This window comes from Physeter macrocephalus, chromosome 7, assembly GCF_002837175.3.
Source record: "Physeter macrocephalus isolate SW-GA chromosome 7, ASM283717v5, whole genome shotgun sequence".
Taxonomy (NCBI): domain Eukaryota; kingdom Metazoa; phylum Chordata; class Mammalia; order Artiodactyla; family Physeteridae; genus Physeter; species Physeter macrocephalus.
Window position 1 is genome coordinate 153,486,134 of NC_041220.1, and position 12,322 is coordinate 153,498,455.

The following is a 12,322-nucleotide window of genomic DNA, read 5'->3' on the forward strand; positions in this document are numbered from 1 at the left end:
GGGGACGCGGGTTCGCGCCCCGGTCCGGGAAGATCCCACGTGCCGCGGAGCGGCCGGGCCCGTGAGCCGTGGCCGCTGGGCCTGCGCGTCCGGAGCCTGTGCTCCGCAACGGGAGAGGCCACGGCAGTGAGAGGCCCGCGTACCGCAAAAAAAAAAAAAAAAAAAAAGGTGCAGACGGTAGATGGGGGTGAGTAACGCAGGCCTCTGCCCTCAGGGGCTCAGAGGCAGCAAGCTTTGAAACAATTATTCCAGTTTATAAGATTGATATTCAAAATAGTAGTAATTAAAACACAACGGGAAGGACGCAGGGAAGGAGATGGAGTGGGGAATAGGAGGGGAATGAAGGGTTATAAGGGCCCTTGGTTGTTAAAGCCCGGTCTGCGGGCCAGCAGCAGCAGCAGCCTTCCTGGGAGCTTGTAAGAAATGCATATTCTCGGGCCTTGCCCCAGAGCTGCTGAAGCTGAATGTCTGCGGACGGGACGGGGACCCAGCCCTCCCGATTTGCCAGGTCACCTGTTGCAATCAGTAAAGTGTGTCAGGGAGTTTTCCTGCGTTCCTACATGGATGGCAGGTTTTACTTTGCCCATTGGTACAACTTACCCATTTGGTTTCTTTTAAGGGTCCTGCTTTGGTGTCATCCCTAAAAACTCTGCCTAGCCCTAGGTCATGAAGATTTTGCCCGTTTGTACAGGGCCATAAACATCGCTCAGGGATTTACGCAGGCAAAGGCATCCTTGGTTGAAGAAAGAGAAAATGGCCCGCGATGCTGCCTTCATTTGGGTTCTCTCAGAAGCGGACCCTGAGACGAGGATTCTGGTGCAGGGCGTTTCTTGGGTGCTGCAGGGACCCTGGGAGGGGCGACCGGGAGAAAAAGGCACCCGTTAGAGCCTGGGCTGTTAATGCAGCTCACCATGTGGGCAGCCGGAGCTTAACTCCATGCTTTGGAAACTCTAGAAAATGATGCTTGCCGTGTCACGAGCTCCCCAAGTCACCTGTGGGTTCGCTAGGAGGACTTAGGGAACTCCGTGTATACTTGTCTTCACTGCTGTGACTTCCTATAATGGAAGGATATAAAGCAAAATCAGCAAAGGGAAAAGGCGACGGGGCAAAGTCTGGAGGAAACCAGCCTCCGGCTCCCAGAGTCCTCTTCCCGTGGAGTCCCACAGGGATGCGCTTACTTTTCCCACAGTGAGCTGAGGCAACACGGGTGAAGTGCTCTGTACCCAGGAAGCTTGTTAGTCTCAGTGCCCAGATTTCTATTGGGGGCTGGTCCTGTAGGCACTCTCTGTCCAGCTTGTATCAAAATTCCAGACTCCCAGAAGGAGAGCGGGGGTTCAGTAGCAGTCACAGTATTTGGACAACCAGTTTAGGTACCACGAGCCATCCTTATCAGTTCTGGGGATGGTGTCAACCCTCCTGAAATCCAAGTTCCCAGGTGACAGCCGAGGGGCAGCCTTGCCAGCAGGCCTTCCTGAAGAGAGCGGTCTCTGGCCTGCAGGGCTAAGTCTTTTCTGCACAGGTATGAAACACATGGCTTGAAATGACCCCGTGCGGGGGGCGAGGGAGTGCGAGTATTTAGGCGCCAGTTCCTGAGAGTCATCGGTTAATAACTCTCCCAATAATGCTCTTCAGGCGTGCCACACCAGCAGAGCCACCTTCCACGGGGCCTGCGGCAGCGACCTCAGGCACAGATACAGTTGGGAATCAGCTGGAGCTCACTGGAAGGTTCTGAGGGATATGGGTGGGGCATGGATGGGCACCTCCTCCCTGTGTCTGCCTGTTTCTTTCTCTTCTTCTGAGCCTCCCATATGCATATATTTGTTCACTTGATGGAGTCCCGTAAGTCCCTTAGTGTGTGTGTGTGTGTGTGTGTGTGTGTGTGTGTGTGAGCGAGCATTGTGGGGGCAGAAGGTACTGGTATGTTTAACAAATGTTTGCTATAGCCTCAAACATGCATGGCCAAAAAATTTGTTTTTCTTTATTCACATGAGCACATTGGGAGACCCATGTCTGTTGTGTAATTTGAAGCTAGCTGTGAATTTGTATTGGACTGCGTTTTTGAAGCGTGTCATGGTGTTGTGTTCACAGAGATCCAGGGCATGAATAAAGGCAGGCCAGCGTCCCCTCATTCATTTTAAGGTCCTGATTTCCTCCTCCGTCAGAGAACTGAGTGGGTGAGGAGTTGGCCTGGCTGCCCTAGGAGGAGGGGCTGGGGGGAGAGGGTTTACACTGGATCACAAGTTCATGACGATGATCGTGGTAAGGCAGCCCTCGAGTAGAGGTGTGACACTCTTCAAAGGCAGGAGCTCCAAGACTGCCCTCTTCCCCACCTCCCCTCTCCAAGATCACAATCTGCATTTTAATAAGACCCCAGGGGATTCATGGGCTCATCCCAGCCTGGTTCAGGGTCTCACCTGAGAGGCTGCACTTTGGAAGCACCTGGGGAGCTTTAGAAATGCTGATGCCTGGGCCCCCAGACCCGGATTTAACTACTCCGGGCTGGACCTGGGGTGGGGGGCCTTTGTGAAAGGCCCCAGGTGATTGGGCTGTGCAGCCAGGGCTGGGACCTGCCTGGGACCTGCTCACCGCGCCTCCGCAGAGCTCTCCTTTCTCAGCCCCCAAGACACCTGCCCTCCTGCCTGCCTCTGATCACAGCTTCTTTTTTAAATAATTTAATTAATTTAAAAATTTTAATTAATTAATTAGGCCGCGTTGGGTCTTCATTGCTGCGCGCGGGCTTTCTCCAGTTGTGGCGAGCAGGGGCTACTCTTCATTGCGGTGCGCAGGCATCTCATTGCGGTGGCTTCTCTTGTTGCGGAGCACGGGCTCTAGGCACGCGGGTTTCAGTAGTTGTGGCACGTGGGCTCAGTAGTTGTGGCTCGCGGGCTCTAGAGCGCAGAGGCAACACGGGTGAAGTGCTCTGTACCCAGGAAGCTTGTTAGTCTCAGTGCCCAGATTTCTATTGGGGGCTGGTCCTGTAGGCACTCTCTGTCCAGCTTGTATCAAAATTCCAGACTCCCAGAAGGAGAGCGGGGGTTCAGTAGCAGTCACAGTATTTGGACAACCAGTTTAGGTACCACGAGCCATCCTTATCAGTTCTGGGGATGGTGTCAACCCTCCTGAAATCCAAGTTCCCAGGTGACAGCCGAGGGGCAGCCTTGCCAGCAGGCCTTCCTGAAGAGAGCGGTCTCTGGCCTGCAGGGCTAAGTCTTTTCTGCACAGGTATGAAACACATGGCTTGAAATGACCCCGTGCGGGGGGCGAGGGAGTGCGAGTATTTAGGCGCCAGTTCCTGAGAGTCATCGGTTAATAACTCTCCCAATAATGCTCTTCAGGCGTGCCACACCAGCAGAGCCACCTTCCACGGGGCCTGCGGCAGCGACCTCAGGCACAGATACAGTTGGGAATCAGCTGGAGCTCACTGGAAGGTTCTGAGGGATATGGGTGGGGCATGGATGGGCACCTCCTCCCTGTGTCTGCCTGTTTCTTTCTCTTCTTCTGAGCCTCCCATATGCATATATTTGTTCACTTGATGGAGTCCCGTAAGTCCCTTAGTGTGTGTGTGTGTGTGTGTGTGTGTGTGTGTGTGTGAGCGAGCATTGTGGGGGCAGAAGGTACTGGTATGTTTAACAAATGTTTGCTATAGCCTCAAACATGCATGGCCAAAAAATTTGTTTTTCTTTATTCACATGAGCACATTGGGAGACCCATGTCTGTTGTGTAATTTGAAGCTAGCTGTGAATTTGTATTGGACTGCGTTTTTGAAGCGTGTCATGGTGTTGTGTTCACAGAGATCCAGGGCATGAATAAAGGCAGGCCAGCGTCCCCTCATTCATTTTAAGGTCCTGATTTCCTCCTCCGTCAGAGAACTGAGTGGGTGAGGAGTTGGCCTGGCTGCCCTAGGAGGAGGGGCTGGGGGGAGAGGGTTTACACTGGATCACAAGTTCATGACGATGATCGTGGTAAGGCAGCCCTCGAGTAGAGGTGTGACACTCTTCAAAGGCAGGAGCTCCAAGACTGCCCTCTTCCCCACCTCCCCTCTCCAAGATCACAATCTGCATTTTAATAAGACCCCAGGGGATTCATGGGCTCATCCCAGCCTGGTTCAGGGTCTCACCTGAGAGGCTGCACTTTGGAAGCACCTGGGGAGCTTTAGAAATGCTGATGCCTGGGCCCCCAGACCCGGATTTAACTACTCCGGGCTGGACCTGGGGTGGGGGGCCTTTGTGAAAGGCCCCAGGTGATTGGGCTGTGCAGCCAGGGCTGGGACCTGCCTGGGACCTGCTCACCGCGCCTCCGCAGAGCTCTCCTTTCTCAGCCCCCAAGACACCTGCCCTCCTGCCTGCCTCTGATCACAGCTTCTTTTTTAAATAATTTAATTAATTTAAAAATTTTAATTAATTAATTAGGCCGCGTTGGGTCTTCATTGCTGCGCGCGGGCTTTCTCCAGTTGTGGCGAGCAGGGGCTACTCTTCATTGCGGTGCGCAGGCATCTCATTGCGGTGGCTTCTCTTGTTGCGGAGCACGGGCTCTAGGCACGCGGGTTTCAGTAGTTGTGGCACGTGGGCTCAGTAGTTGTGGCTCGCGGGCTCTAGAGCGCAGGCTCAGTAGTTGTGGTGAAAGGGCTTAGTTGCTGCGAAGCATGTGGGATTTTCCCGGACCAGGGCTCAAACCTGTGTCCCCTGCATTGGTAGGCGGGTTCTTAACCACTGAGCCCCCAGGGAAGCCCCTGACCACGGCTTCTTAATCTGCTTGGGCCGTGATTCTGTCTCTGGCCCCCAGTCCTGCCTGGCTCCCCGGGTTTCTTCTTTTGAGATTCTTTTCCCATATAGGCCATTAGAGAGCACTGAGTAGAGTTCCCTGTGCTGTACAGCAGGTTCTGAACTAGCTATCTGCTTTATATCTAGTAGTGTGTGTAGATGTCAGTGCCGATCTCCCAATTCACCCCTCCCTCCTCCCTGGGTTTCTGACTTCAGCCCGGTCCCTTTTCTATATTCAAAGTGTGGTCTGCAGACCGGCAGCAACAGCTTGTGAGAAATGCAGAGTCTCAGGCCCTACCCTGGCCATGCTGGATCAGAATCCGCATTTTAGCCAGCTGCCCAGTGCTCCAAATGTGCGGGAAGGTGGGAGAGGCGCTGCTCGCCCTCAGGGCGGGGAGAACTGGTGGGAGGGGCGCTGCTCTCGCTGTCAGGGCGGGGAGAACTGGTGGGAGGGGCGAGGGGCGCTGCTCTCGCCTCAGGGCGTCAGGACGGGGAGAACTGGTGGGAGGGACGCTGCTCTTGCCGTCAGGGCGTCAGGGCGGGGAGAACTGGTGGGAGGGGCGAGGGGCGCTGCTCTCGCCTCAGGGCGTCAGGGCGGGGAGAACTGGTGGGAACATCGCTGCTGCTCTCGCTGTCAGGGCGGGGAGAACTGGTGGGAGGGGCGAGGGCAGCTGCTCTCGCCTCAGGGCGTCAGGGCGGGGAGAACTGGTGGGAACATCGCTGCTGCTCTTGCCGTCAGGGCGTCAGGGCGGGGAGAACTGGTGGGAGGGGCGAGGGGCGCTGCTCTCGCCTCAGGGCGTCAGGGCGGGGAGAACTGGTGGGAACAGCGCGCTGCGCTGCTCTCGCTGCTCTCGCTGTCAGGGCGGGGAGAACTGGTGGGAGGGACGCTGCTCTTGCCGTCAGGGCGTCAGGGCGGGGAGAACTGGTGGGAGGGGCGAGGGGCGCTGCTCTCGCCTCAGGGCGTCAGGGCGGGGAGAACTGGTGGGAACAGCGCGCTGCGCTGCTCTCGCTGCTCTCGCTGTCAGGGCGGGGAGAACTGGTGGGAGGGGCCAGGGACGCTGCTCTCGCTGTCAGGGCTTCAGGGCGGGGAGAACTGGTGGGAGGGGCGAGGGGCGAGGGGCGCTGCTCTCGCCTCAGGGCATCAGGGCGGGGAGAACTGGTGGGAGGGGTGCTGCTCTCGCCCTCAGGGCGGGGAGAACCGGTGGTGTTGGCAGGAGCCAGGGAACCGGGCCTCAGGAACTGGAAGGCCCTTGCTTATTTGTTCAGTTTCTAGGCTGTCGCTCTTGACATTGACGCGGGCCGTTCTTTGCTGTTCGGCCGTCCTGCGCGTTTAGGTTGTTTAACAGCATCCCCGGCCTGTACCTACTTGATGCCAGGAGCACTCCCCGGCCTCCCCCGCAATTGTGACAGCCGAGAATGTCTCCAGGCACTGCCAAGTGGCTGCTTAGGGACACGGTTGGCCCTGGTGGGTGCCACTGCTTCAAGCACAGCTTGCCTGTAGTGGAAGGCCACTTTGGGGAGAAATGACCTGTGAATCCACATGGTTCAAAGGTCACCAGTTGACTCTGGGGCTCCCAAATATAACCCCTGCAGGGAAGTGCCCAAAAGGCTCGTTTGGTCCCGTCTTGGATTAGGGCAGAATTTCTCCACCTCAGTGCTGCCGGCACTTGGGCCCGTCCTGGGCACTGTAGGAAGCTGAGCAGCATCCCTGGCCTCCACCCACTAGATGCCAGCAGCACCCCTGTCAGATGTGACAAAATGTGCCCAGTGGCCCCTGGGGGCAGAATTGCCTGTTGGGAGCCACTGGTCAGTCCATCTTTGGTCTGTGTTACCCGGTCTCATTCCCCTGCTGTAGACCTGCCGTAGAGGTGGTGGCTCCCAGGGTAGCCACTCCCCTGGAAAGAGGGTCCTCCTTTTCTCTGTCATCCGCATGTGGCACTGCATGGGTCCCCTGCTCGCCCCACAGCCAGTCGCTGTGCCTGGTGGTTGGAGACTGTCACTGGCTAGCCTTGGTCACGTGCCCACGGTGGGGAGGGGAAGCTTTGGTACCAAATGGAGGGGAGGGACAGTTCTGGGGGGCGAGAATGGTCTGCTCTTGCACCCCTGTGCGGAGCTACATGCTCAGCTGCACTGCCATCTAGTCAGTAACCAGCTCATCTAGCAAATGCCAGGTGCCGGCGTTTCTCTGCCCGTTTCCAGGCCACCTCGGAGGGCGCTCAGCCCTTTTAGAGGTGAGCAGCCCAGGCTCGGCGGGGCTGGCGAGGCGCCCACATTGGCCTGCAGGGCCTAGGTGTCCTAAGCCCCCCATGCCCCCTTCAGTTTCTTCCCCCTCCAGGCCTCCCTCCACGGGCTTGTCAGAGGGCTCTTTCGGAGCATCCTTTTCTTCTCCAAATACTTGTGCATCTCAAAAGAAAGCGAGCATTTTTAGACAGCCCCGAAGTCCCTGCCCATCGAACTGGAGCTTTCCTTCCCATCATAGTCCCCGTCTACCCAAACCTGCAGGACCGTGGAGAGTGGGGAAGGGCTTGTGCTCCAAAGAAAAATGACACTACTATCGCCGAAAGAAGGAACAGATGTGCTGGGTAAAAGCCACAAGTGAGAATTGTGCCTAAGAAGTTGCATTTCCTGATGGGCAGCCCACATTTTCAAACACTTCTTCAAATTGCAAAGTATAGCAAATGCCCCAAAGTGCATAATACCTAACTGTGTGGCTTAATGGATTGTACACGAAGCCTCCATGTCACCACCTAACGTATAATTTATAGGATGCCACGTAGATGGAATCACACAGTGTGGATTCTGACGCGTCTCGACTCTTCGGTCAGCAGGCTGTGTGAGACCCACCCATTGCAAGCACACTTTGGGAAGCACTGGAGTCAGAGGGTGTGTAGAAGCCGAGAAGCCACTGAAGGTGACAGAGGAGCGGCCATGGGTCGGAGCGGGAATTGGCCTTGAGTTGCTCAGGGCACAGAGCCCAAGCCATGGGCTGTGGAGACAGGAGTTCCTGTGACCTGAGGCAGGAGTCGGGGCTAAAGGAGGCTGAGGGAAGGATGGCAGGTGAGGCAGGGCAGGGTACTGGTTGGAGCAGATGGAAAGGAAGCAGGCCCCGCCCAGTGGACTCAGCTGCCCCAGGCAGCAGGGCTGCTCACACAGCACCCTCTGGTGGCCCCGTGGTACAACGACACCCCCTCTGAGCCCAGGGACGCCCAGGCTGGTGGCCTTCAGAGGAGCGGCCAGCACCAAGGAGCTGGCGGCCAGCAGACATCAGCCCTGAGTTTAGTGCCTGCTGTAATCCATGCAGGTTGCAAGAAAACTGACTTGTGATTGGTTGTTGGAGCTTCTGGAAAATCTGTAAGACATGAAGCTTTTTTCCATATATATTTTTTTAGTTGTCATCTAAGGCCTGGCTCTGAAGTCAGTGTTCTCGGATCCTCTCCTCCTTGTGTCCTACTCCTTTCACGGTGTCTTGTGAGTATGTGTGACCTCTAGCCCTGATGGCCTTGAGCACTTTGTCAAAGTGATGCTATGACCATATTTGTATTCACAAGCCAGGGGCATCTGGTGTCTTGAAGCATTAGGATAGCTAATTTGTTGGAGAAACTTTTCCGATGGTAGGATATCATAGAAACCTTGATGTGTATGTGTGTGTGTTAAGAGCTACCTTTTATTCCCTTGAAGCTTCCAGGTTGAAACGTCACTCGGGAGATCCTGTGGTTGCATTTCCAGGGTCCCATCCTTCCCTTCCAGAGTCCTGTGCAGGACGGCCATGCCTCTTCATCTTTGTACATTCCCAGTGGATGGTGATGCTTGCTCTGCTGCTTCCGTTGGTAGGTGAGGCTTGAAGGCCTGCCGGTGGCTCTGGCACCATGCACAAGGGCCTGCCAGGTGGCAGATGCCCCGTGACTGCTTGTGTCAAGTAGCGCCCAGCAGCCCCCGAGCGCGGCCTGTTTCTGTAGGTCGCACGTCAGGGCACACAGGCACATGTCTTCTTTCTGCTCTGTCTGGGCTGCTCTGCGCTTCAACGACCGAAGGGCTGCCTGGACGAATTGTGACCGAGACTGCATGGCCCCTGAGCTGAAAATGTTTCCCATCTGGCCTTTTGTAGGAAACATTTGCCAAGCCCTGAATGGCAGTTAAGTTACTGCGAGAGCACAGGGAGGAGAAAGACGGCAAGGCCAGCTTGCTGGAAAGGCTCACGGGGCCGGGATGAGGTTTTGGTGGCAGTTTCTACCACGACCACGCTGCCAGAGGAACCTGCTGGAACTCACCCTTGGGGTGACCAGCCTTCCTTGCTGATTGGAGACTTTCGATTTTTTTTTTTTTTTTTTTTGGCTGCACTGTGCAGCTTGTGAGATCTTAGTTCCCCGACCAGGGATGGAACCCGGGCCCTCGGCAGTGAAAGCGCAGAGTCCTAACCACTGGACCACCGGGGAATTCCGAGACTTTTAATATTTTAATCTGAGTGATGACTTTCCGTTCTATCTGCCCAAGTCATCTGGGGATTAGCTAGTAGTGTCATGGCTCCAAGTGGGAAACCAGCCAAATGTCCATCCGCGGTAGAATGGATAAACTCATTGGGCTCTGTTTCCACCATTGAATACTATAGAACAGGAAGAAGCAAAGAACATCATCCCGTGGGCCAAATCCAGCTCACTGCCCGAGCCAAAATGAGCTAAGAATGTTTTTTATATTTTTTAATGATGGAAAGAAGAAACTGAAGGAAGAATAATATTTTGTGACAGGTGAAGATTATATGAAATTCAGACTTCATTGTCGATAAATCGAGTTTCATTGCCACATAGCCCCAGCCATTAATTTGTGTATTGTCTCTGGCTGCTTTTATGTGACAGTGGCAGAGTTGAGTAGTCCCGACAGAGGCCACGTGGCCCACAAAGCTACAGATATTTACTCTCTGGCCCTTAACAGAAAAAGTTCACTGTTGTAGAGCATAGAGAATGAACGAACGATAATTAGATAAACTCAACACCATGGGTAGATCTTACAACACAATATAGAACAGAAGAAGCTGGAAACGAAAGATCCCATTTATGTAAAGTTCAAAAACAGGCCAAATTAATCTGTGGTGTGAGGGTAGTGATTACCTTTAGGGGTGGGGTAGGGCCTGGAAGGGGCCATGAGGGAGCTTCTGGGGGCTGGTCACGTTCTCTTCTTGATCTGGGTGCTGGTTATGTGTGTGAGCTCACTTTGTGAAAATTTGTGGAGGTGTACACTTAGGACTTTTGCCTTTTTATGGATAGATGTTTATTTCAATAAAAAGCTTACTTAAGAAAAGTGATTTCAGTCTGGCAGCTCCTCAAAAGGTAAACGTAGACTTACCATATGACCCAGTAATTCTATTCCTAGGTGTCTACCCAAGAGAACTGAAAATACATGTCTAGGTGAAGACTGGAATGATCGTAGCAGCATTAGTCACAATAGCCCCAAAGTGGAAACAGCCCAGATGTCCATTAGCTGATGAATGGACGAACACAATGTGGTATATCCACACAACGGAGTATTCTTCACCCATAAAAAGGAGTGAAGCACTGATGCTCCAACATGGACAAACCTTGAAAACATTATAATAAGAGAAAGAAGCCAGACACAAAGGGCCGCATATGATATGATGCCATTTCTGTGACGTGTCCAGAAGAGGCAAATCTGTAGAGAAGGAAAGTAGATGAGTGGTTATGAGGGGCTGGGCCAGGAGAGGGACTGCTGTGGGCATGGGGTTACTTGTAGAGGATGAAAACGTTCTGGAATTAGATAGTGCACCTCTGTAGCCAGAAGGAAAAGGTCCCAAGATGACAGCCACCTCGCCTGCTCTTTCGTGCTGCCCTTCCAAGCACAGGTGACTTGAAGGTTGACAGGGGGAAGGCCTGACTTTTCCACCAGGTAATCCAGACCTGCCCCCAGATCCAGGCCAGATGAGTAATGCAGAGCAGTTTCCAGAATGTAGGTAAAATGAGGACATTTGATTTGCTACTTCTGTTTACTAAAATAGCAGTTGCACAAAAAACAGGGCAAGTTGGAAGATTGTAGATAACTCACTTCCTGGACTTGCCCTGTGATTATGCCCAGACCAGCCCCGACTTCCCTGGTCTCTGTTTCCCTCTGGCTTGATTGGAGAGGAGCAAGCATCTTCCTAGCAGCTACTGGTGCACATGCGTTTCCATCAAGGACAGGAGCCTGGACTCTTGGCTTCTTGCTGGTTACAAGTTCCCGCTGCTTACCTGGGGCTTGCTTTTTCTATGTTTTTAATAATCTTTTCTGAGTTACACTTTTGGGTTCCCATTTCTAACTGTTAAGGGCAATAATGCTCACAGATATCACTGTAGCTTTTGAGGATGTGAGATTATCACTCAGATGATCTCAATTTTGCCAACAGTGAAGAGTATGTTCTTTTTTCAGATGATTTTCTGCTCTGTAATGACTGATAGAAACAGCTGGCAGTGAAGACAGCTCTGAAATTTCTGGAAAGTTCCCTAGGCTTAACCAATATCTGTGCAGAGACAAAAAGTTTTGATGAAGTAAAGATTGTTTGCTTGTCCCCGAGCGTGTGGAAGGGGCTGGTACTAAGTTTCAGTCTCTGTGTCATCTGCTCTGGGTGGAAAGCACCTGAGAAACAGTCCAGCCCAGGACTGTAGTTTTTGAGAGGAGGGTGGTGAGGGTCAGCGGGGGTCAGCGGAGGTCACACAGCCAGATGGGATTCACGCAAATTTCTCGGTTAGTGGTCTTTTCACTTTGAGTAGATGTATTTCGTTTGAAAGAAAATAGTCTCTACTAAATGTAAACACTTTGAGGAGTTTTCAGGAGAAGATATTTAAAATGCCAGGCATAGATTCATGTTTTAATGGCCTCATGAGTTCTTGGTAAACAGAAATCGCAGCAGGTCCCCCAAAAGTTCAGTTTGACTTGCTTAATCTCCCTGAGGAGAACTGGAATCCAGCAGGTCCCTTCTGTGAGCTACAGACATCAAAGGACTGATTAGATACACTTTGGGAATGAGGGAACATGCAGGGTGGTAAGGAAAATGTGTTTTCCTGAAACACTTAAGGTTTTTTTTTTTTTTTCTTTTTAAGGGTTTTTTTTAAACATTATTATTATTTTCTTTTTATTGGAGTATAGTTGCTTTACAGTGTTGTGTTCGTTTCTGCTGTACAACAAAGTGAATCAGCTATACGTATACATATATCCCCTCCCTCTTGGACCTCCCTCCCTGTCCCCCACCCCAATCTCGCCCATCTAGGTCGTCACAGAGCACTGAGCTGACCTCCCTGTGGTATACAGCAGGTTCCCCCTAGCTCTCTGTTTTACACGTGGTAGTGTATATTTGTCCATCCTAATCTCCCAATTCGTCCCACCCTCCCCTTACCCCACCCACGTCCACATGTCCATTCTCTATGTCTGTGTTTCTATTCCTGCCCTGCAAATAGGTTCATCTGTACCATTTTTCTAGATTCCACATGTATGCATTAATATACGATATTTGTCTTTCTCTTTCTGACTTACTTCACTCTGTATGACAGGCTCTAGGTCCATCCACATCTCTACAAATGACC

At 52.8% G+C, this 12,322-nt stretch overlaps 1 protein-coding gene across 2 annotated transcripts in view; it reads left to right on the forward strand.

Annotated features, from left to right (window-relative positions):
• CLCN4 (chloride voltage-gated channel 4) overlaps positions 1–12,322 on the forward strand; it is an 80,898-nt gene that overhangs the window by 14,433 nt on the left and 54,143 nt on the right. Inside the window, exon 1 of one of the 2 annotated variants that reach the window (XM_028492514.1) lies at positions 7,805–7,817. The exons of the other annotated variant lie outside the window; for it this stretch is intronic. Within the exon in view, the coding sequence (XP_028348315.1) occupies positions 7,811–7,817 (7 nt within the window). The 5' untranslated portion in view covers positions 7,805–7,810. Of the gene's footprint in view, positions 1–7,804; positions 7,818–12,322 lie in introns of those variants that run through there. 2 annotated transcript variants of the gene reach the window in all.